General features: G+C 57.8%; 1 protein-coding gene across 1 annotated transcript in view; it reads left to right on the forward strand.

The window, feature by feature from the left end:
• ABCA2 (ATP binding cassette subfamily A member 2) overlaps positions 1–24,525 on the forward strand; it is a 131,653-nt gene that overhangs the window by 66,225 nt on the left and 40,903 nt on the right. The window contains 13 exon segments of the mRNA XM_043498611.1: positions 1,230–1,357; positions 2,520–2,624; positions 5,251–5,436; positions 5,820–6,038; positions 8,497–8,819; positions 10,749–10,908; positions 12,336–12,464; positions 13,287–13,454; positions 14,102–14,198; positions 15,328–15,501; positions 15,617–15,719; positions 16,120–16,234; positions 22,923–23,113. Of these exon segments, the coding sequence (XP_043354546.1) occupies positions 1,230–1,357; positions 2,520–2,624; positions 5,251–5,436; positions 5,820–6,038; positions 8,497–8,819; positions 10,749–10,908; positions 12,336–12,464; positions 13,287–13,454; positions 14,102–14,198; positions 15,328–15,501; positions 15,617–15,719; positions 16,120–16,234; positions 22,923–23,113 (2,098 nt within the window).

The raw sequence follows: 24,525 nt of genomic DNA on the forward strand, positions 1-24,525 counted from the left end.
GGATCCTGGAGCCTGAGCGAGAGCTTGAGAGGCTGTAGTGGTGGCAGCAAAGCCCTGGGACAGGGTCTGCCTAGCGGATTGTCACATGCCCCCAGCAGGTCTGGGGTGACCTTTAAACCTATGGGGCAAATTGGGGCCCGGCTGGTGTTTCGCCAGGCCTTGAACACAGGCAGTTAACGTGCTGGCATCCACTCCTTCCCGCCCCCCATCCGGACCAGGGGCACTTCTCCCTGAGTCCTGTTTGACTGACCCAGCGCCACTCCCCTCCGGAGCCTTCCCCGGGACAGTCTGGCCCCTTGGGCTAGGCAAACCACAGGCAGCTAGACATCCTCTCGCAGATCAGCCTCTGTCCCAACAGTGGCGTCCCGGCTGCTGGCTTCTCATGAGGGACTGTCACAGCTGCTGTCGAGGAGACACAACTCGTTCTTCGTGCCTGGGGGCTGGTCACATAAGCCACGTGGGGTTGTGTCTGTGTCCCTCGCTCATGCAGAGTTAGACGGGCCAAGGGTTCACCGCAGTGCCCATGGCTCTTACCCCTTGCGGCCGTTCCAGGGAATGTTTCACTTGCACAGAGCAAAGGAAAAGGGAACTGAGGATCCTTGTCTGAACAAAGCATCTTGGAGGCACTTCCCTGTGTGACAGCCTCCCTGTGAGAGTGACTGGCACTGCTGCACTGTACCCGCCTCTGGCCCTGGTTCCCAGGTCCCTGAGGCATTGCTGCCTGCTCTGGGCCTGCCCAGGCCAGGAGAACGAGGTGAGCTTAGCCCATGCATTGACGAACAAGATGTAAAACAGCACCAACTGCAGGCAAAGATGGCGGCGTTTACATTGGGATTGTTGTTTATTAGGCGTATTACGGTAGCGCCGAGGAGTTCCAGCCACGGACCAGGACTCCATTGTGCTGGGTGCTGTGCGGACACAGAGCCGAGAGACCGGCCATGCCCTGTCAGCTGGCATGGTCAATCCTAAAGGGACACCTAGATCAGTGATTATCTTTTGAAAGGGGTTAAAGACTAGGTGGGGGTTCAAAACCTGCTAGCTAGCACATCTTAGAGCCCCACCAGCTCTCTTGGCGTGCCCAGTGCGACCGGCTCTCAGGATTCAGCTCGGATGGGCCCAAGCATGAAATCTCCCCCGCACATCCAAGCAGTGCCCAGCCCTGGCCCACGTATTCGGTGGAGGGCGGCACAAGCCTCTAACGTCGCAGTGGTTCTGTTGCTCCCCACCAGTGTCCAGCTTCACACTGGGCTCCGCGGTGAAGGACCAGAGTGAACTTCATCGTTTCCTCACTCGGAACCTCTCTCTGCCCAACGAGATGGCCCAGCTGCTGCTAGGCTCCAACATCAACCTCAAAGAGGTAAGTGCCTGCCCAGGGAACCCCTCTCTGAGAAGCACAGCCACACGGCCATGGGGCTGGAGGGCATGAAAGGCCGGAAGGCTGGATCCTGCCAGGTGCTGAGTACCCACACCTGCCTGCCAACAGGAGTTGCACTGGATCAGTCAGGCTCAGGCCTCCTCTCTGTCAGATGCTACACAATGTCTATGGTAGGCACACAGCACCCATCTAGCCAATCGATGGGCATGGGCACCAGGGACGGGCAGGGGTAACGCAGTGTGATCCCTGGGCTATGGCAGTGATACATCGCGCTTCCCCTCACTTTCGGACCCCAGGCAAGGGTAAGGGAGCAGGCGAAGGCTAAGATCTTGTGGCAGATCATGGTGGTCACGTAATTCGTGAATTTGAATCAAGTCCGTGAGAGCTTGGAAGTGGCTGGAAAGCCACATTTGAGTAGCTCCCAAACCAGGTGGCACTGCGAGCTGGTGCACAGGGTCCCAATGCCACTCCGGTTTGGGAATGGCTGAATTGGTCTCGCTGTGGTGCAGTGGCTTGTTCTCAGGCAGCCGGAGTCACAGACGCTCCTTGGCTTCTTCCTGAGCCTTGCTCCCTGGCCTCCCTCTCTGCTGCCTTGTGACTCATCTCTCCTTCATAGCCGCAGGCTGAGACCTCCTGCCTTGGGGTCACTGGGGCAGCGGAGCTCTGTCGGTGCCAACCAGAATAGCTAGACGGGGGGAAGGGCACGCCCCAGGAATGAGCCCAGGGCTGGGAATCCAAGAAGTGTAGGAGAAGGGCTGGTTCTGCAGCAGCAGTGGAAAGGGCTCCCAGTAGCCAGCCCCCCGACCAGTACCGGCCAGAGCTTCACTCAGCAATTCCTGCGTCCAACCCAGGAATGTCAGGCTGAGCTAGGGCAGGAGACACCTTGGCTTGGTTTACAGATGTCTGACAACAGGCTCCTCCTCATGCTCAGGCCAGTTGTTCTGATGGTTACCTACCCTCCCTGTTACAGACACCCTTCTAACTTCTAGTCTGAGTTTGCATCGATTCATCTTCCAGCCACTGGCTCTTCTTCTACCTTGGCCTGGTGGATTAGACCCCCTCCTCCCCCCCGGGTATCAGTAATCTCCTCCCATGGCCGTCCCTGCAGACAGTGATAGTCTCTCTGCATGCTCTCCCCTTGCAGGTATATCGCCTGTTTTTCGGCTCCTCGCCCGCCTCGGCGGACGACGCCCACGAGAGAGAGCCCTGGGACCGGTTCAGTGCTGGAGAAAAGATTCTCCAGCTGGAGGTAAGGAGAGAGGTATGGATCGGGGGGTGGTTCGGGGGAATGCATGAGAGGGCTTGAGCTGGGGCACGCTGTCCGAGGAGATCCTGACACTGGAGCCGGGGGGATGGTGGGAGCAGAGGAAGGTTAATGGGGGCAGCAGAACATCTGGGACCCCGCGGGCCCAGGAGTGCTGGATCGGCCATTTATCGCCCCGTGCTCGCCAGACGGGCAGTTCTCCAGCCCAGGACACCTCTTGCTGCGTGGCTCTGCTGCCTGCCTGGATCTCCTGCCAGTTCCCTGCTTCTGTCCTTACGCTGGGAGCTAGGACACCGTAGGGAGGCTGGGCCGGCCCTTATTTCAGCTCTGGAAAGGACTCCCAGAGGCACTAAAACTTGGGGAAAACAAAACCCATCAAAACAAATGCTAGCCCCCGGCATGCCCTGCTTGGCTGTGGGTCTCGGAAACAGCTGAGACTGTCTGACTCGTGTCACTCATGAGCGCGGAGAGTTCCCTGCCCTGCTCTTGTTTGAGGGGCCAGGGAGAAGGCTGCATGATGGCGTGGGAAACGGGAAGAGGGCTGGGCGCGTGGTGGGGCTGGAGAGGGACAGGAAGCGGGCTGGCTGCGTGACAGTGGGGCTGGGTGTGGGGGAAGGCTGTGTGGTGGTGTGACGGGCGGACTAGCTGCCTTGGGGTTGGGAGGGAAGAGGACAGGCTGCTCTGTGGTGCTGGAGCTTGGGAGAGAAGAGGGCTGACTTGGTGGGGCGGGAAGAGGGTTGGCGGTGTGGCAGCTGGGGGTGAGGAGAGGGTGAGGAGTGGGCTGGCTGCCGGGGGCGGGAAGAGGGCTGGCTGCAGGGGGTGCAGCGGCTGGGGGTAAGGCTGCGTGGCAGCTAGAGCTTGCTTGGCAGTACTGCCCGCCCCACACCAGCACTGTTCCTTTCCTGATTATCACAGTCCCCAGGTAGCTGCAGCCCAGAGCAGGTCCCTGCAGCACCCACCCCTCCACTTCCTGCCGGCGTGTGGGTCACGTCAGCACCACGAACAGTACCAAAGCAAGTCCTATTTGCTGTGCCTCTGGCCCTGCTGGGCAGGGGGGGGCGGGGGGGTTGGGGTGAACTGGTTCTCCCTCTCAGAGATGGAGTCGGGAGTGGGCGTCCTGCATTCAGCCAGTGACAGCTGCCGAGACCCCTCTGCCCTCCTGGAACGAGCCTTGGCCTGAGCACAAGACTGGGAGCCAGGGGTGGTTCCTGGGCTCTGTTCCTGGCTCTGCTGTTGGCTCAGTGGGTCACTTCCCTGCCGTGCACCTCCCACTGGTAACAGCCCAGCCGGGCTGGGGCTGGCTCGCTCCCCATGGGCTAGAGGCTGTGCCGGGCCCTGTGTTCCCACTGCAGCAGCATGTCTGTGTGGGTAGTGCGTCCTCCCACATCTAGCTGGCCCTACACCCCTCCTGCGCCATCCCACGGCAGCATCCGTCCCAGGACTATGGCAAGGCGAGATTGGAAGGGACCTGGAGAGGTCACCTCACCCAGCCAGCCATGCTGAGGCGGGATTCTTGTACTCGTATTGTATGGGGGGGATTTTCCCTGCCCCTCACTCTGGAGGCGTGGGAGGCAGGGAGCTCTTCCTGAACTCAAGAGGCTCTTTGCAAAGGGCACTGGGCACCCTTCAGTACAGGGGCCGGGATTGGGGTACCCCATTGAACTGCCCTCAGTGCAGTTGTTGCAGCAGGGCAGTGGGATGGGGGATGGCTACGGAGCCTTTCCCCCTGGCCCCATTCAAGTCTGGTCCAGGCTCTCTTTCAGTCACTGCTACCCCCAGGCAGCCTGTGTGAAATGAGTTGGAGGGCTCGCTCATCCCAATTAGGCCTGAGCCCACGCTGCTGGGACCAGGACTCTTCTCCTTCCCCTACCCCCCAGAGAATGGCTGCCCCAGAGGCTCTCACAGGCAGGGGCTCTTCCCTGGATACAGTTGGGGAAGGTGGAGGTGCCTGGGCCCACTGGACAGATCCCCCACCCTCCCTGCCAGGCACTCCTGACTGTTTCCTTCCCGCCTTCAGCCGACGCTCCCAGTCCACGAGGATGTCTCCTTCCCCCTCAGCCCCTGCGGACTTATCCATGCCTGCCACGTCGCATCACCCTCTCCCTAAATCCCCATCCCGTCTCCCCTCCATTAGCACCCAGCTCTCCCTGCACCCCATCACTCTTTTACATCTTTCCCCTCGGACCAGGCCCTCTCCTTCCATCGAATGATGCCACGTGCCCCACCCTATCCCTGTCCCCAGACTCCTCCGGCATCCCCTGCCCCTGAAGGTCTCCAGGGCCCGTTCCCTGCCATCTCCCCTTCTCTATGCCCCCAAGGTCCCCCTGGGTCATGTCCCCCTTTCCATCCTTCTCCAAGCTCTCATTGTACCTGCCCCAGTGGTCCCCCTTCCCCTGTCTCTCCTGCGGTCCCTTTGTCCCACACCTGCTGCTGGCCAGGCCTCGAGGCTGAGGGAGCGAAGATGCTGCTGTTCTTCTCTGGCCAACTAGAAGTTTGGGGGACATGTGGGCCTCTTGTCAGTGCCCCACGGGGTCTTCTTCATTCCACAGCCTGCCAGGGATCTCACCTCCTGCCCCAGTCCCCTCACCTCCTCTCCCCCTGTCGGTTCCAGGAGAGCCTCCTGGGTGGGTGGAGGAACTTGGAAGATGGGCTGATCCACAGGGCCCTGCACGACCCCAAGAGATCCACCCACAGGCAGGCCCTGCTGCACCTCCTGTCCCAGGCCCTGGGTCTGGCCAGCACCCCCTCCGAGGCCTCTGCTTCCTACAGCCCCCAGGCCTTTGTGAAGGAGATGGAGGTGAGGGGCTGCGAGCGGTTTTGGGGGGCAGACTCCGGTGTGATGGCTATGTGTATTCCCTAGACACATGCTGGAGGGGACTCACCCCCTCCGGCTGGGACTCCTGCCCCCAGAGTGTCTCTGGCTGGGATTCCCCACTGCTCCCAGCTGGCCCATGGGGTCTCTGGCTGGAGTCTCCATCCTTCCCATGTGAAGGACATGCCCAGAGTCCGAGCAGAGCTGGGAACAGATCCCTGCCTGGCACTGTGCCCTGCTGCCTGGGCAGGAGGGGAAAGCGAGGGGCTGTTCAGAATACAAGGACCCCCCTGCTTTTTGGAAGAGTCTGGCTGTCCCAGCCCAAGCCATCCCAGGCAGCGAGTGACAGCATGTCCTCTCTCCCGCAGAGCATCCTCTTCACGCCGTCCGTGCTGGAGCACCTGACCTGTGACCAGGATCAGGAGGAACTGAAGCAGATCCTGACTGTCCCTGAGAGCCGGCAGCCCTGGCTGCAGGCCTACCGGGCCACCATCTGCAACGGAAGCACCAGCATCCGCCGGGAGCACTTCACACAGCTGGGCATGGAGCTCAAGGAGCAGCTGGACGTGCACAAAGTCATCAGCAGGGTAAGTGGCACCTCTGCCTGGCGGAGGGGGGAGAGTGTCTGCGGTTGCCCTGCTCTGACACCTGGGCTTGCCCATGCTGGAGGGGAAAGCTGGGTACATGCCTTGCCCTCTCTGCCAATCTGCTCCCACCTTGCCAGAAGATGGCATAAGGATTCAGAGCCCTCCATCCAGGGACATGATCTACTGGGCTCAAGTCATCAGCTCCTTGAACTTGCAGCCCCCAGGCAGCAGCTGTCCTGGCCAGGTCACAGGTAGTGCTTGTTCCAGCTGATCTCCCTCTTGCCAGCTGGCACCCAGTCACCAGTTCCTGGATCCACCCTCCGCCAGCACCCACTCAGTCGGGTGGGCTTTGAGTGTGCCTGCTAAGCCAGCATATATGGGTGGGTTCAGACCTTGGGGGCAGAGCATTCTGCAGGCCAGGTGCCCCTGTGGATGGCACTCCGCCACCAGCCCCAGCCCCCTGGATTAGGAGGGATCATTGAGCTGTCGGCAAACACTGCTGAGACTCCTACTGGAAAGTCAGAGGCTTAGGGGCCCTGTGCTCTCCACCCCAGCCCTCCCTCCCCCCAGCTGCCCCCCCAAGCCAAAGTAGCTCTTGCTGTTCCTGGCCCACCTCCCTCCTGCCTGACTTTGCTCTCCCTATTTCATAGATTCATAGATATTAAGGTCAGAAGGGACCATTATGATCATCTAGTCCGACCTCCGGCACAACGCAGGCCACAGAATCTCACCCACCCACTCCTGCGATAAATCTCTCACCTATGTCTGAGCTATTGAAGTCCTCAGATCATGGTTTATCGCTTCACTTGTACCACCTGCTTCCTCAGCTGATTGGTCATTTCAGAAAGCCCCGCCTCTAGGGCGGAGTTTGCAAAGGGCCTATTCATCCTTTGCCCCAGCTCACCATGTGCAGAGGCAGAGCTGTTCTGTTGGTTGGGGTTGGTTTGCTGGGGTGTCTCGGATCTCTCCTGAACGCAGTGCAGCCACTGCCCTCCTGGCTACCCGGTCTCAGCCAGTTCAGGGAATGGGGCCATGCCTAAGGGCTGTTGTCCCTGTCCCATAGCCCAGCCCCCTTTATTTGCAAGGGAATCCACTTTCCTTCTCTTTCAGCTGTCCCAGAGCCCTGGTCCATCTCTCCAAGCCATTCCCTCACTCCCAGGGGGCTGCAGAATCCTGGGAGGCGATAGTGACTGGAGAGCATTGTCACTTCCACTCTTGGTCATGGCGAGGGCTTTGCAGAGCTCCGTCCCACAAGCACCATCACTCGATATTCATGGGAACAGCCCCACTTGTGTGCATGCGCTCCATGAGTATTCCAGGCACCTGTCCCAGGCCCTGGCCACCAGTGCAGCTGAGGGGTGCAGCTCTCCCCATGTGGAGTGCCCAGTGCTGACTTGCTCCCTGGCATCAGTGAGGGCAGGAATCGCACCCAGGGATCTCCACTCCCAGGTGCTATGGGGTCCCTAGGGAGGGGATGGCTGGGGCATTTAACATTATTCAGTTTATTCACCTCTGTTATGTGTGGCTTCTTACAATTCCGGGTCACTTGAGAGAGCTGCTGGAGCAAGGGAACCGGTGCTGACATGCCCTTGCAGCAGGGCCTGGGCACGGTGAATGTGCACCCACCGGGTGCTTACCGAGCCTTTCCTAGAAAAACGGCAGAGCCCTACTCAGGGTGCCTGGGTGCAGGGAGCCCAGCTGCTCCATAGACCCACATCCTCTTGCTGAGCAGGTTTATTGCACAGTACCTGCTGTGTTAATTACACTGGCTACTGTCTCTGCCTGTCAGCAGCAGGCCCCCATTGGCTTTAGGGGATGCAGCAAATGGCCTGGCCCACACAAGTGAGCCTGCCACCCGGAGTGAGGCACCTTGCCAGGTGAAGTCGGGCCATGGAGGCTTGGCAGGTGTCGGTCACCTTCGGCATGAGCCTGAGGCTTCATGGTATTTTCCTACAGCTGCTTATGCCCATTGCGAATGCACAAAGCCACTGTGATGTGTTTCCATAGAGCTCCCCTGACGCACAGCGCAAGGGGAATGGGGTGTCTCAAGGCAAAGGGAATGGGCCACTGGCTTGCAGATGGTTGCAGATAAATGGGACCCCTCCGTGTGACAAGTAGCCCACTTTGGGGGGTGCTGGAGGGAGCGGATAAGGGGCAGTAGGTGGAGGCCATGGGAGGAGGAGGTGTGAGGCCAGGCAGAGTGCTGATGGAGTTGAATGTAGGAAGCCAGTGACAGCGTGGGAGGCTGGATGGATGGGGGTCCAGGGCTGTGGGGACAGCAGCCAGGGCTCTGGGAAGCACAACCTGTATCTGTGATGGACCCCGTGTATTTCACGCCAGGAGGGCATTTCCTTGGCTCTCTCCTGACTGGACTCCTTGGCCCTGGTAACTGCTGGGAGAGCGGGACCCATGGGTACCCTGCGCTGCTGCTGAACCTCTCCCGCCCTTGGCTTTGCAGCTCAAGCTGGATGAGGTGAACAGCACAGCGGCCCAGCACCGGCTTCATGCCCTCCTGGAGGACCTGGTGGAGATGGAGAAGGTTCTGAAGGATGTGGACATCCTCTCGGCTCTGGCCAAGCTGCTGCCCCAGGGCGCCTGTGCCAGCAAAGCACCCCCACCCGCCACCAACAGCACCAGCTGGGGTGGCAACTTCACCACCGGCGCCAACTCCACCACAGAGGAGGGCGACAGGGAGCCCGTGGGAGAGAACCCCCAGGGCCAGTGCTCGGCCTTCGTGCAGCTCTGGGCAGGACTGCAGCCCATCCTGTGCGGGAACAACCGGTAGGAGCTGCCAGGCAGGTGCCCCTGTCCCTGGGATGAGGGGCGCAAGGGAGCCCAGGGCTGCAGTAACTGAGGACACAGGGTAGGAGCAAGGTCCCTTGGCAGAGATAGTCCAGGCGTGGGGGTGGCATTAGTGGGATCACAGGGAAGCTGCAGGTTAAGACCAAGCTTCATTATCAGGGCGGGGAGGGGTGGAAGCTCCTCTTTTGGGAAGAGGGAGCAGGGGTCAGTGCACTAGGCCCAGATGGTCCATTTCCACTCCCCTGTGCCTGCGGCTGGCTTGGGCCCTGACACAGGGAGGCAGCCTAGGCCATGGTAGCAGGGCTGCTTTGGGAGCTGGCCAGCCGGAGAGGCCACGTCAGCCCGGGCCTCAGAGCTTGCACCCCCTCTCCCTGGCAGTGCGCCCTCCCACCACGGAGCACAGTCCGTGAGCAAGGCGCGTGGGGAAAGCCAGGCCGGCTGCTGCCCATGCCAAGGGTAGAGAAAGGGCATTCATCCCCAGAGCTCTCTGTCCAGCCCCTCCCTGCAGCACTCCCATCCCCCACACGAGTCCGTGTGTGTGATGCCGGCTGTTGCCCGAGTGGGTCTGCACATCCTGCCCACGTGTCCTGTCCGTGGGAGGGTTTCCATGCCACCACGGCACAGCTCGCACTGCACCAATCCCATGGCGTCTCACTGACTCACCAGCGTGTGAGTCGGTGTGAAACCGTGCTTGGGCCTCTCGTGCACTGGCCCCTGCACAGCATGGAACATGCAGGTGTCAGCAAAGGGAATGCCCCCGAGAGCCTGGCGGTGAGGGGCAGGACCAGTGTGCCCAGGGGCGGAGCAGGTTGGTGTAGCTGCCCTGAGGGGAGCAGGAGATGACTGTGGAGTATCACTGGTGGGGTGGGTAGGGGAGCACTCCAGACAGGGCTCGGTACCAGGTCTTGCCTTGTGCTACTGTGGGACCCAGCAGCGGATTAATGATTTTGCCGCCCCAGGCCCTGAAATAATTGCTCCTCCCCGCCCCCGCCCCCGCCCGCGGCAGCTCCCTGCCCCAGCTCACCTCTGCTCCGACTCCACCTCCTCCCCTGAGTGCCCCGCCGGGTCCCGCTTCTCCCCGCTCCCTGCCAGCGCTTGTGTGCGAAACAGCTTCGCGCAGCTTGAGGGGGGGACGGGGGGAAGAATGGGGGACGCGGCACGCTCAGGGGAAGAGGCGGGGCCGGGGCGGGGATTTGGGGAAGGGGACCAATGGGGCAGGGAGGGGGTGGAGTTGGGGCAGGGATTTTGGGGAAGGGGTTGGAATGGGGGCGGAGAAGGAGTGGAGTTGGGGCAGTGCCGGGGGCGGGGAGGCGCGAGCACCCACCGGTGCCGGGGGAAGTTGGTGCCTCTGGCTGCTCTTACAGATTTGCCACCCCTGCAAATTTGCTACCCTAGGCCTAGGCCTTGGCCTTGTTGGTCTAGGCGTTAATACGCCGCTGGTGGGACCCCCAGGCATGTGCCAGGACTGGAATGCTTGGCAGGGTCCTTGCTGAGTCCCCTCCCCCACGATGTACACATGGGGCAGTGGGTTTAGTGAGCGCCCTGTACAGCACTGGCACCTACTCTCCAGAGGGACCTCGAGCTGCAGATCCAGTTGCCACACAGAGGGGGGCCTCTGCCTTGGCGGGTGGGGGCACTGGGGTGACTGAAACTCCTCCTCCTTCTGCAGCCTGGGTAGCTATCAGAGCCCTCCATGTGAGTGAGGGTGGAGGAAGGCTCCTCGTGCCAGGTATTCACTGAGGGTGCGGGCTCCCTGCCATGACCCTGCTGCTGGCATGTTATCCTTTGCTGTGGGGTTGAAGTTCTGGTCCCCACGGTGCATTGGCAGCACCTTGCACGGCTCCCCCGTTGGGCCTCAGGGTCGGTCCCTCTGGCCCCAGGACTGACCCTGTGTGGTTCCCTTTCCAGCACCATCGAGCCTGAGGCCCTGAAGCAGGGCAACATGAGCTCCTTGGGCTTCACCAGCAAGGAGCAGCGTAACCTGGGGCTGCTGGTGCACCTCATGACCAGCAATCCCAAGATCCTTTACTCGCCCATCGGGACGGAGGTGGACAAGGTCATCCTGAAGGTGAGGGCGCGGGCCGGCCCAGATGGGCCTGCACAGGGCGGCCTGGCCTGCTGGCCATCAGACTCTAAGCCCTGCTTCTATTGAGGGGTCCCCTGGAAGCCCCTAAGGTCTCAGCTACCATGGCTAGCCGGGGTAGCTCTGAGCAGCTCTCTGGAGAGCAGCTTGTGGCAGGCAGCAGCGCTTAAGGAGCCGGGTTTAATGGATTGCTCCAGCCCTTGAGCTGTGCCATGGAGCCCTGGGGGCCCACTAAGCTCTGCCTTGGAATCAGTAATTAAGGCTCAGTGACTGAAGGCAGCGTGCAGAAGGGGAGGGGAAGGGGAAGGTATTTTCCCTTCCTCCAGCTGAGTTGCTGCTGGAGGCCGAGCTGCGGGCTCGGTGTAACATCCACAGCTGGTCCCGGCTGCGTGGCAGCCAGCCAGGGTGGCTTCCAGCCCAGTGCCGCAGACTGTTGGCCCTGATTGGCCTGTAGGTGACACCTCGGAAGCCGTGTGTTCATTTCCTTTGTGGTTTCCCCTGACATCGCCGGTCCCAGGGCCAGGCACACAACAGGAAAGTGCAGGATGCCAGCCCAGGGCCAGTTCCCTGAGACCTAGCGCTGCATGAGGCTTGTTACACCCAGGCAGTGAATGGCAGAGGCCAGCGAGAAGAATGCTGGTTTAGCAGCATTGCGTACCTGCTTGGCACACAGGTAAATGCCCAGGCAGAGAGGAATTAGGGTCCCATCTGGAGGCCAGCTGCATCAGTGCCATTCACTAGCAGCGACCGGGCAGGACTGAGGCCTTGTCTGGGTTACAAGAGTTGCGCTGATTTAATTACATTGGTTTTAAAGTAACCTAGTTAAACTGGTGAGGGCCCCTACGATAGATGCCTTGAAGTGGGTTTAACCCTTGCTTAGACTGGCTTAGTATTGTCTGTGTTCTGACAATGCCTACAGGCCAGGACTGCATGCTACAGACACAGAACAAGCCAGTCCCCGCCCCCAGGAGCTGGCAGCATAAGAACAGACTAGACAACTCACTGACGGCAAAGCCGGGGAGCACAAGGGGACGGGATATGCTGCCCAGTGGGACAAGCCAGGAGCACAGCCAACTGGCTGCCTCCCATTGTCCACAAATGAGTGAATGATGCTAAATCGATCCGGCTGAGGGTCAAGCCAGTTTAAAGGCATGTCTCCACTTGAAAATGAATTTGGATTAAGAGGGGGGTGAATTTCTAGTGCAGTAGCTACTCTGGAGTAATGCCGTGTGTGTCTGCAAAGGTTTGACTTGTCCGGCTCTCCCTGCTGCGTATGGGTCCTTAACCCTGCTCTTGTGGGAACCTTAATGACCTGGGCAGCATACTGGTCCCAGTCCCAGGCTTGCAGTGGGTCAATCGTCTCCCATTGCCTCCATGTCCCCTGCCATCTCCACTCCCTTCTCTCCCCACAGGCCAATGAGACCTTTGCCTTTGTCGGGAACGTGACTCGCTACGCCCAGGTTTGGCTGAACATCTCCTCCGAGATACGGGGCTTCCTGGAGGAGGGCAAACTGCAGCGACGGATCCACTGGCTTCAGGAGGTGCTTGTGGGCCGGGGAACGGGAGGAATGGGTTTGGAGCGAAGCCAAGAGACAGATCTCATCACCACGGCAAAGTACATTTTATCTGCTCCTGGTATTACGGCAACAGGCCCTGCGGGACCCCCATCCTGTTCCAGGGCTTTACTTCAGGGTGCACAGCCCTGGGCCCATGTCCTCTAGCTTTCCAGGCGGGTCACTGGCATTATCAGCTGTGCTACAGCAATCCGGGTGCGGGACTGTTGTGGGGGGGGCTGTTTCCCCTCAGCCTGTCAGCTCCCAGATTTTGAATCCAGTCTTGGGGGCGGGAGCCAACATTCTCAGACCGGGGTGTCGCTGCTGAGTGACGCAGTTTGACCATTCAGATGCCTAGTTATAGTAACGTTACAGGACAGGGAAGGGACAGATGTCTTCTGGGCCCCTTCCCTGCTCCTGGCTTACTGAGGCTGGCTGGCTGCCTCCACCTCCCCCTTGACCAGTGCACCAGATGCCAGGGCACATGCCCTATGCTGGGCACTCTCTCTCTGTATTGCATCGGCACAGCAATTCAGGGCCAGATTGCCCACAGCCCTGCTTCGTTCCTGATGGCCGTGCAGGGCTGTATAAAGCGCCCCTGCTGATGAGAGCAAGGGGAGCGGATAAGATGGTGTTTGCACGGCTGCAAATGATGGTGCATGGCAGGGGGAGTGGGGCCCCCCATGTGTGTTGTGCAAGTAGCACCAAGAGGAGATGGGGTGAGGTATGGAAGCCCCTCAGCTCCTCTGCACCATTTCATCCTTTCTTCCCTCGGTCTGTCTCTCTCCCCTGGCCTGTCCTTCTCCCCAGTTCACCACCAACCTCCACAAGCACCCTGAGATCCTGAACGCCTCGGACAACAACCTCCTCCGCAGCTTCATCGACAGCAACTTCTCGCTGCCCAACGCCAGCACTCTGCTGCAGCAGCTGGACACCATCGACAACGCCGCCTGTGGCTGGATCCAGTTCATGGCCAAGGTGTGGGCCACGCAGCCTCTTGGCGCCAAGCCTGGGTCCTGCCAGGCTGCCTAGGAATGCTGGGAGGCCCTGCTGCCTCTGTACCGGGGCTCGTCTAAGGGGCCTTGTAGTAGCTGGGTGGTCTGTATCCCCTAGGATCCCCTGGAACCACAGGTTCAAATCCTAGCAGGTCTGACTCGGCTCTTACTTGCTCTAGTTTGCTGTGCCAGGATCTTTCACCTGAGGCCGCTGTGTGTGGGCCTCCCAGAACACTCTGCCGAAGAGTTGGGGTGTAGCTAGAAATGGGGCTGAATGCAGGGTAGATCCAAGCGCCTTTAGCAGGGCTGCTTGCAGGACTCCCCTTGGTGGCCAGCCGCAGCTACGGGAAGTCCTGTCCTGATGGAGTAGCACCTGGGTGTGCAGAGAGGTGGCTATGGCTGTGCACTGGCCCCAGGGCTGGCAATGCACTCTGCTCGGGCTCAGGCTGTCTCGTCAGTGCTCCCTGTTTACATCCCATCCCGGGGCAGTGTTTGGATGTAGCTGACTGTGAAGGAGTTTGGGACAGCGGCCACGGGAGTGTGCCCAGGAATACCCCCCGCGGGGCAGCAAGGAGTGCGGGGAGCTGTTCCTGGGTAGTGATGTCTCACGGGGCCTTTCCCTCCCGCCAGGTCAGCGTGGACATCTTCAAGGGCTTCCCTGACGAGGAGAGCATTGTAAACTACACGCTGAACCAGGCATACCAGGACAATGTCACGGTGTTTGCCAGTACGTCCCAGCCCCGGCCTCGTGCTTTCCTTCCCTCTCCTCTCTCCGGTCACTGGGCCACACTTGGTTCTTCTCCCTTGTCATCTCAGGGCATGTCCATTCACCATCCTGCTGACTCGCAAGCTTGGAAACCAGCCCCCAGCTTTGTCTGTCTGCTCTGGGCCCAGCCAGCTGCCGTGGGGTTTGAGCCCAGCACTTCCAGATCCATGGGTTTGGATTTGGGGGGTTACTAGGGCGCCTGAGTGCAGCGAGGCCCATTCGCTCAGCCACCCCATGGCTTTGGCTAATACTAGACCCTGGCTTCTGGGAACCTGCTTCACTGCAGCTTCCCCTTTTGTTAGAGCCCCTCATGGGAGTGGGGTTTGGGGCTTACGTTGCTCAGTGTCTCAGCCAGACCCAGCACTGCTGGGAGCACCCATCCCCCATGGGGCCCAGGCATCAATTACCGGGAGGTAGCAGTCCTTGGGGAGGCTGGCAGGATCAGCCGATCCTTCCCCTAGGTCTCTCTATTGATTCCTGCTGTGTTTGCACTTGCAGCATGTGCAGGAGGCTGGCAACCTAGGGGGATCATGGGTGTGCTGTGAGCAGGGAGCGCATGCTGGCCGGTGGCCTGTACAAATGCTAGCCGGCGGGCTGCCCTTTGGGCAGGTCACTCATTTCAGATACAAGGAATCCCCTCCAATAATCCCCATGTGTATTGTCCATAGCAGGAACAGAAGGCAGGGAAGATGCCACTATGGGAGAGAGCAGGAGGCTGGTCTTGGCCTATCACTGACTTGCTGGATGACTTTGGGCTAGTCACTGAACTGCTCTGTGCCTCAGTTTCCTCAACTATAAAATGAGGAAAGCTCTCTGAAGGTGGCTGCGGGTCTTAATTCAAAGGCCTGTGAGATAGTCCTTTTCTCCTGTTCTGGATTCTCGCTGCCCCCTTGCATGGGGCCTGGTGTGAAGCTCACTGAGGTCAATAGTACCCCATTGATCTCTTTGGGTAATGCCCTGGGTGCGTGGGCTGCCTGCTTGGGTACCGGAGGAGTGAGTGTGCCCTCCCTGCTCCAGGGTACGCTAGCCTCAGAGCCGGCAGGGAGAGGAAGGCCCCATCTTCAGCGCTCTGAGCATGTTCTCCCCTCAGGTGTGATCTTCCAGACCAACAAGGATGGCTCCCTGCCCCCCCACGTGATGTACAAGATCCGGCAGAATTCCAGTTTCACCGAGAAGACCAACGAGATCAGGCGGGCGTACTGGCGGCCGGGCCCCAACACGGGCGGGCGCTTCTACTTCCTTTACGGGTTCGTGTGGATCCAGGGTGAGTGGCGTGGGTCCCTCCTGCCAGCAGTCTCACAGCAGCGCCCACGGCACCCTCTCAATGAGTGGCACCGTCCCTGCCCCTCGCTGACCTGGGCTCTTCTGTCTCCCCTCAGACATGATGGAGCGAGCCATAATCAACACCTTCGTGGGCCACGACGTGGTGGAGCCCGGCAACTACGTGCAGATGTTCCCGTACCCGTGTTACACCAGGGACGAGTGAGTTACGCCGGGAGTGGGTGAGGGGGGAGAACAACAGCGGGAGTGTCATGCCATGTCACGGGGGGCTGCAGGGACCTGACACAAGAATCCCAGTCCCTGCCTCTCCCCTGGGCAAATACCTTGCTAGGCCCAAGTGGCCTCCAGCAGGAATTGCCTGGGTGCCGAACTGAAATGGAGACAAGGCCCCAGCCCAGGCAGTGAGGCAAGAACTCGGCCGTGACGTTTCAGTACAGTGCTTGGGGCTGAGGGAGACTGGAGCAGAATTGATGGGCCCCTATTCCACTTCCTTCCCCTCCCACCAGTGAGGGATGGTGCAGGGCTCCCCGTCGCCCCGGCCCCACCTGGGGAAGCTGGCCAGCAGGGCGCTCTCATGGTGCTTTGCTGCTCTCTCCCCCAGTTTCCTGTTCGTCATCGAGCACATGATGCCCTTGTGCATGGTGATCTCCTGGGTCTATTCGGTGGCGATGATGATCCAACACATTGTGGCGGAGAAGGAGCATCGGCTGAAAGAGGTGGAGACCCCCAAGCACCTGCAGGAAGAGCAATGGGGCGCTGGAATTTAAGGTCCCTCTCGGGGCCTGCTGGGGCAGCAGGAAGCAGCAGGGAGGAAGGGAGAGGGTTGACAGCGCAATCCAGTTGCCTGGAGGAAAGCAGGAGAGGAGCACTGCCCATGCCCGTCCTGGCATAGGTGGGACCACCCACTGGGCCCTGGTTGTCTAGCTGTGCTCTGTGGAGGAGTGAGGCTGGCTCCACCTCTTTGCTTCCAGCGGCTGTGTTGCAATTACAATGCAAGAAGCTAAGGGACCAGGAAGTGCCTTTGTGGTGTAACCTTTCCCACGTCAGCAAGTGCTGGCCCGGCACAGAGGTGTTACGGGACCCTGATGGGGTGATGTCTGTGCCATTGTGAGCAATGGGTAGGTGCCTGGTAGGACATTTTCCACCCATGGGGACGTTTGTGGACCCCCAAGTGAAACATTACAGGGAGAGCCCAGGGGCCTGATTCTCTCCCTGGTGTAAATTGAGGTAACTCCATTGAAATTGGTGTAAAATGAGAGCAAGCGAGAGGAAAGACGGACCCATGGTTGCTTCCATTCTCCAAACCAGAGCACAAGAGGCAAGGTTCCACGGGTGAGACTCCCAGGAATGGGTTTGTCCCCTTCTAATCACTCTGAGGCCAAGGTGTGCTCTGTAATTCCCTGGCTCGCTGCAGGCCCATGTCGTTAACTGCCAAGAACCCTCTGCAGCAGTAACACAGCACGGGCCCTAGGACCAAGGTGTCGTTCTCCGGGTCTCCAGAGCTGGATGGGACCACAGGGATATTTCCAGCTCTAGGTGCCTGCGCAAACGTCCTAAAGCAGCAATGTTCCAGCTTGACCCCTGCACTCGGAGCCAGCCTGGCTCTCAGGGAGCAGTGGGATCGCACTGCTGGCTTGTCCTGTGGGGAACATCCCTGCTTGGTGACGGGAACAGAGGAGCCGACGGGGTCTCTTCTACTGAGGATCCTGTTTCCATGCTCCCTCCATGTTCTCCCCATCATCTGGTTACTGCTCCACGCAAACAGCAGCGCTTTGTTCCTTGGCTGGCACTGGCTCCCCCCGCAGAGCCTGGCTGCAGGAGCGGAGAGGGTTCCGGTGGCAAATCAGAGCAGGCTGAAGGCGCTAGGGCGCAGTGCCAGGCACAGCTGGCTATCAATCCTGGGCAATGTGAGACCAGCCTGCCTTTGCCAAGTTCAGGAGTAGCAGGCTTCTATAGAGGGCTTTTCCCGTCCCTGTTGGATGCTCTGCTGAGCAATGCAGATGCAGCAGAATGGACCATAAAGGCTCCTAGCCCCGAGCCTCTTGCAGCCCTGCTCACTGATCTACTTGTGCATGTTCCCAAGGTCTCCTGATTGGGATTCCCACAGGGAAATCAGCAGTGCCCTTGCTAACCGGATACACTGCTTCCCTGGCATTGAGATTTTTGGCATCCCACAGGGCTCTGCTGGGACTGTGCATTGTCTTTCCCTGAGCAGCAAAGCTGGCACCCCATCAGCTACCCATCCCACCCCTTCAGTTTGGTTTAGCCTGCTTTTACCTGCAGTGCCAGGACCCGGCTCATGGACCCATGCAGATGGGCCACATCAGAGCTGCCTGACAGGAATGGACCCCAAAGCTTCTCCCCACATAGCTTTGGGGGAGTGCAGCTCAGGCCTGCACTCTGAGGTTCGGGGCCTTCACTGGGCCAGACCAGTCTTGCTGAGTGCGTGGGCTCTCTCATCCAACCTGAAGCCTGCCCCTCTCCCTGCCAGGCTGGCCTGCTGCCAGGGCCCAGGCTGAAGGAATCTGTGCCCGCCCACCTTGGCAGGACGCTGGGAGACCCTGCACAAAGGCAGCACAGGCTGTGTAGTTGGGAGCCAGAGAGAACCACAGGGTCTGTCAGTGTCCTGTCCTGTAACCCCAGCCCTTTTGAGCCATTACCCATAAGCCCTGTCTTGTCTGGGCCCCAAAGGACAGTGCTCTCTCTCTTACAGGGGCAGCTGGGCTTAGGCAGGCTGAGCAAGAAGAGTGGGTGGCTTTTCTCTCCCATAAAAGCTGTGGCCTTCTCTGCCCTCCTACAGGGTCTGAGTTAACATGGGACAGGACCCAACCCCCACCAGTTCCTTGGCTGCTGAAGGAGCAGAGAGTTTTACACATTCTCAGCCATCACTGCTTCCCTTGCCCTGGTGTCATCCTTTGTTCCCCTTTGGGGGTGTCGCCGATGCACAGGATTGGTGCAATGGCCCCAGCTTTGGAAGGGTCTCTAGGAGGAACCCCCTCAGTGTGGCAGTCCCCCTAGGGACCTGCTCTTCCTCCAGGGTAAGCCACGTGGCTTCACCGCCTCCTTAGACCGGACCTCTGGACCTGCAGCATCCCTGCTTCCCACCATGAGCCCTGTTCAGGGAGTCCAACTGAGACAGGCCCCAGTGGAGACTTATCCACTCTTTGGGGATTGATGCACCTTGCCCAGCATTTGCAGTGACCCTCACACAGCGTTGTCAGAACAGTCGGGTTTATTCGTTAACTGGAACGCAGCGTGGGACGTCCTGAGGGTAGCACAGAGATGAAGGTTAAGAATAGTCCATTCTGGTCAGCCCCAGAGCTCAGCCAAGCTGTAGTGAGCTCCATTGCTCAAGCTCCGTTTCTCCATCTGATTTCCTTTTGTCAAACTCCAGGTGAGAGCCCCGACTGCCTCTAGCAGCCAACACTTATCCCCTCCCACCTACCCAGTCCCTTATTCCTGAGCTGAAGAGATGCTGCTCAGCCCCTGCTGAGAGACAGGGAAGTCTATATCTCTCCGGGGCCTTGGTTGCTAGGTATCAATGTCCAGGCAATTAAATTTGCCATTGTCTTTTCAGAGACTCCACTGATAAGGGAACCCAGACCCAGACAGCCAGGTGACACCCATATCTATGTTTCTTTGCCCGCTATGAGAGCAAATAGCCCTTTCTCACCCCTTAGGTAACAATGTAGCACATGGGGAAACTGAGGCACACACAAGCTTCATACAAGTACTACAAACAATTCCCACTTCATCACAGGGGCCATAGCATCAAAGAATCGTAGGACTGGAAGGGACCTCGAGAGGTCATCTAGTCCAGTCCCCTGCACTCATGGCAGGATTAAGTATTATCTAGACCATCCCTGACAAGTGTTTGTCCAACTTGCTCTTAAAAATCTCCACATCCTCTCTTGGCAATTTATTTCAGTGCTTAACCACCCTGACAGTTAGGAAGTTTTCCCTAATGTCCAACCTAAACCGTCCTTGCTGCAATTTCAGCCCTTGCTATTTGTCCTATCCTCAGAGGTGAAGAAGAACAATTTTTCTCCCTCCTACTTGTAACAACCTTTTATGTACTTGAAAACTGTTATCATGTCCCCTCTCAGTCTTCTCTTCTGCAGACTAGACAGACCTATTTTTTTCAGTCTTCCCTCATTGGTCATGTTTTTTAGACCTTTAATAGTTTTTGTTGCACTTCCCTGGACTTTTTCCAATTTGTTCACATCTTTTCTGAAATGCGGCACCCAAAACTGGACACAGGACTCCAGTTGAGGCCTAATGAGAGCAGAGTAGAGCAGAAGAATTACTTCTCGTGTTTTGCTTACAACACTCCTACTAATACATCCAAGAATTATGTTTGCTTTTTTGCAACAGCGTTACATTGTTGACTAATATTTAGCTTGTGGTCACTATGAACCCAAGATCCCTTTCCGCAGTACTCCTTCCTAGGCAGTCATTTCCCATTTTGTATGTGTGCAACTGATTATTCCTTCCAAAGTAAAGTACTTTGCACTTGTCTTTATGAAATTTCATCCTATTGACTTCAGACCATTTCTCCAGTTTGTCCACATCATTTTGAATTTTAGTCCTATCATCCAAAGCACTTGCAACCCCTCCCAGCTTAGTATCGTCCACAGACTTTTTAATGTACTCTTTATGCCATTATCTAAATCAATGGTGAAGACATTGAACAGAACTGGACCCAGAACTGATCCCTGCGGGACCCCACTCGATGTGCCCTTCCAGCTTGACTGTGAACCACTGATAACTACTCTCTGGGAACAATTTTCCAACCAGTTATGCATCCACCTTGTAGTAGCTCCATCTAGGCTATGTTTCCCTAGTGTGTTTATGAGAAGGTATCAAAAAGCTAAAGTCAAGATATCCCACATCTACCACTTCCCCCATATCCACGAGGCTTGTTACCCTGAAAGCTATCAGGTTGGTTTCACATGATTTGTTCTTGACAAATCCATGCTGACTGTTACTTATCAAAATTATTATCTTCCAGGTGTTTGCTTAATTATTTGCTCCATTATCTTTCCGGGTACAGAAGTTAAGCTGACTGGTCTGTAATTCCCCGGGTTGTCCTTATTTCCCTTTTTATAGATGGGCACTATATTTGCCCTTTCCCAGTCCTCTGGAATCTCTCCCATCTTCCATGACTTTTTGAAGATAATCACTAATGGCTCAGATATCTCCTCAGTCAGCTCCTTGAGTATTGTAATCAAGGATGGATTTCATCAGGCCCTGGTGACTTGAAGACATCTAACTTGTCCTAGTAATTTTTAACATGTTCTTTCCCTATTTTAGCCTCTGATCCTACCTCATTTTCACTGGCATTCAGTATGTTAGACGTCCAATTGCTATTAACCTTTTTGGTGAAAACTGAAACAAAAACATCATTTAACGCTTCTGTTATTGTTTTTCCTCCCTTGTTGAGTAATAGGCCTACCCTGTCCTTGGTCTTCCTCTTGTTTCTAATGTTCTTGTAGAATGTTTTCTTGCTAAACTAGCTAGAGACATAAAGGGGTAATCTCTCTTTGTGCCTTGGCCTTTCTAATTTTGTCCCTACATACTTGTGTTATTTGTTTATATCCATCCTTTGCAATTTGACCTACTTTCCACTTTTTGTAAGACTCCTTTTTGAGTTTCAGATCATTGAAGATCTCCTGGTTAAGCCAGGGCTGTCTCTTGCCAGACATTTGTATTTGCATACAAATGCATCCGATGAAGTGAACTGTAGCTCACGAAAGCTTATGCTCTAATAAATTTGTTAGTCTCTAAGGTGCCACAAGTACTCCTTTTCTTTTTGCGAATACAGACTAACACGGCTGCTACTCTGAAATCTTGCCATACTGTCCATCTTTCCTACGTATGTTTTGGACAGCGAGAACAAACTGAACTGGGGAGTGCTCCAGCTGTGCCCTCTGTCTGAGGGGCCTGCTTTGTTCCTCCAGCATTTTCCCATGAGCTGTGTCTCACATCACCAGGAGGGCCTGGGTGGAAGCGTTGGGCTTCCCCCACACGATGTCTGGGCCTTGTCTAGCACAGCTGAGCCTCATCTCAATTTCACAAGAAGCAGCGTGGTGACCAGCAGGGTTGCCGAGAGCTGGAGGGTGGGATCAGAGGGAACCTGTGTCGGAGAAACCAACAAGCTGGCAAAGCGTGAGCCGTACGGATCCTGCTCCATCCCCGGCAGAAATGGACGCCTGGATTGCAGTTCCTGAAGGGCTGCTGCCTACCCTGGAGAATCCACCTTTCAGTCACCTCATCGTCTCCATGACGACCGTCTGCCCTCTCCCTGCTAGCTGTTGCGTTCACCCCCTCCGCCCCACACTCGTGTTCCCCGGGGGGGCTCGAGGCAGTTAGTTCACCCTCCCCAGGGGAGGTTGGTTTGAGTTCAGGCCATCAAACAAGCGTTGCGCGGCTCAGTCTGCCTCCCCGGGCCCTGTGCTCTGCCTCGCTCACTCTCTCCAGCAGGAGACGCCAGGGGACTTTTACCGCCGCTCCTGCTCTCTTGGCACCTCCCAGCTGCGCTTCGGGAGGTCCTGCTGCAGCCAAGGGCTGAGCAGCCCCAATGATGGGGACTGAAGAGTCCCGCTGCCTCCCAGCCCCCGCCGTGGATCGGTTCCTCCCCCACTCACCTTGTCGTGGGACCAAGAGCTAGGCAAGTCCAGAAAAGGTCTGGACCCTTATATGGAGCGGGAGAGAGCTCCAGCTGCAAGCCGTGGGGCTGCAGAGCAGTGGGTCTCATCACTGCCCCTTGCAGGGTCTCTTGCGCCTCCCTCTGAAGCAGATGGCCAGAGTTGGAGATGGACCCTGGGCTAGTGGACTCCTCTGTTTCCTGTTTCTTCTCCTGCTTCCCTATTGCTCCATTTGCCTGCCCTCACTCAGAAGAATCCGGCTTCACCAGCCAGGCCAGATGCCAAAGTATTGCCCGGTTGGATCTAAAAGTCCAACCACAGTAATAAACCAACAATCTCTTTGACCTCCAGAGACCAGCCAGTGGAAAATAAGAGCCCCCCCAACCAAATCTCTAGTGCCACAATCCCAGAATGGCCCACTGGGCTCTTTGCTGTGCCCGGGGCCTGCCAGCCTCTGAGTGTTGGGGTCACAGATGGGAGCTGCATGTTTCTCTCTCCCGTGCTGCTTCTCTCCCCTTCTACCTGCCTGTATTTTAAGAAGAAGCAGGATCAGACTCTAGTGCTTGAAGCTGAGAGCGACCAGCTGCACAGACCAGCCAGGGCTGAAGGACGTACTCTCGAGCTAGGTGCTTTCCTCTTAAGGATTCCTGGGTGCATAGGGAGAGGGAGGAATAAGCTGGCAAGGTGGGGACTTTTCCCATGGAACCAGCCCCAGTGGGCCATGTGCTCTGATGGCGCGTGGCACCATCTCTTGCAGGTGATGAAGATGATGGGCCTGAATAACGCAGTCCACTGGGTGGCCTGGTTCATCACCGGCTTTGTCCAGCTCTCCATCTCCGTCACCGCACTCACTGCCATCCTGAAGTATGGCAAGGTCCTGATGCACAGTGACGTCTTCATCATCTGGCTCTTCCTCGCCATCTACGCCGTGGCCACCATCATGTTCTGGTAAGCGCTGGCGGCTGGGGCGGGGCAGGGGATGCAACACAGCAGTGATGGCAGGGGGCCCAGAAGATGGGACGAGTCAAGCAGCAAGAGGGGCAAGGGACTAGAGTAACGAGGCCTCTAGACATGTGATACCTGGGGCATGGCCGCTGTCTCTGAGCCTGGGGAGACTCTGGGTGGGCTGGGGTAGTGTGGTTAATTTGTTACTCTGGGGTCTGGATTCCATTTTGATCCAATGTGTGATTTCACAGTTTATAGCAAAGTCATAATGCTGGGGCCACTAGCGAGGGACCATGTTCCAGAGAAGGGGAGCCATGGATGTAACAGGGTCACCCCCGTGCTGCTCGCGCTGGGCCCCTCAATCTGGGAAGGCAACAGTGGGTCATTGAGCTACAACCCCAGTCTGAACCCTGGGCACTGCCTGTTTCTGCACCACCAACAGCAGGATTAAAGGTGGTTCTGAGCAATGGGTAGCAGATGAGATCCCGGTACGGTCTGGGATCGTCTCGCAGCTAAAGGCCAGATAGTCCTCTGATGCTGGTGTAACTCCCAGGGCTTCCATGGAGCTCCTCCTGATTTACAGCAGCGTAATTAGAGGAGAATCGAGTTTGTGGACAATGCCACAAGCTCAAACCTCTGAGTCGCCGACTGATTTTAGCATTGCCCAGTGGTTGATGTAAAGGGGGTGGCAGGCCGACTGGCGGTGAGGAACCTGCACCGTCAGGCTGTTGCAGGATGCGGGTATCTGCAGGGATTGGTTGGCTTGTGGGCGGGTGGGAGTTATTTACGGTGCTGAGGATCGCAGGGAAGCAGATTCTCCCATCAGTCAGCAGCAGGTGTCGTCCCCTTCCACGTTCAGTTAGGAGGAACCACAAAGTTGTTGTGGTGCAGCCGCTGTGGCTTTAAAGGGCAGTGGGGAATCTGCACCCATGTGGTGATCACAGTGACACACCCCTGCCCTGGCCATCCTTGCTGGGGGGCGCATAGTCTGGTCAGAGCTGGTTCTGCCGTACTCTCTCTGCTCTGTTCTGAGGGGTGTTTGCCTCCTGGATGTTTCAGGAAGGGAGCCAGCCATGGGGCCCAAGGAAGTAGGGTTGGTACTGAGTTCTCAGCACCGTGCCACCGGCCCTGTCCTGCTGTCCGACAGCTGGTGGGCCAGTCCCACCCCTCCTCGGAGCCCCTGCTCCTGCCGGCAGCGGGGTGGCTCACTGGCAGGCTCAGCAGAGGGGCCAAGGACTGAAAGGTGGGTGGCTACCGAATTCCCTGGGTGACCCCGCACCGGGGTAAGGCCCACCAGCAGTGCAGGGTGAAGGAAACCTGCTGGGCCACTTCATGCTGGGCCTCTTGGGTAGCAAACAGAGGGTTTCTGTCCCCAGGCTGCCAAGGAAATAGCCAGGTCTGCCCCCCAGAACTCC

This window comes from Dermochelys coriacea, chromosome 16, assembly GCF_009764565.3.
Source record: "Dermochelys coriacea isolate rDerCor1 chromosome 16, rDerCor1.pri.v4, whole genome shotgun sequence".
Taxonomy (NCBI): domain Eukaryota; kingdom Metazoa; phylum Chordata; order Testudines; family Dermochelyidae; genus Dermochelys; species Dermochelys coriacea.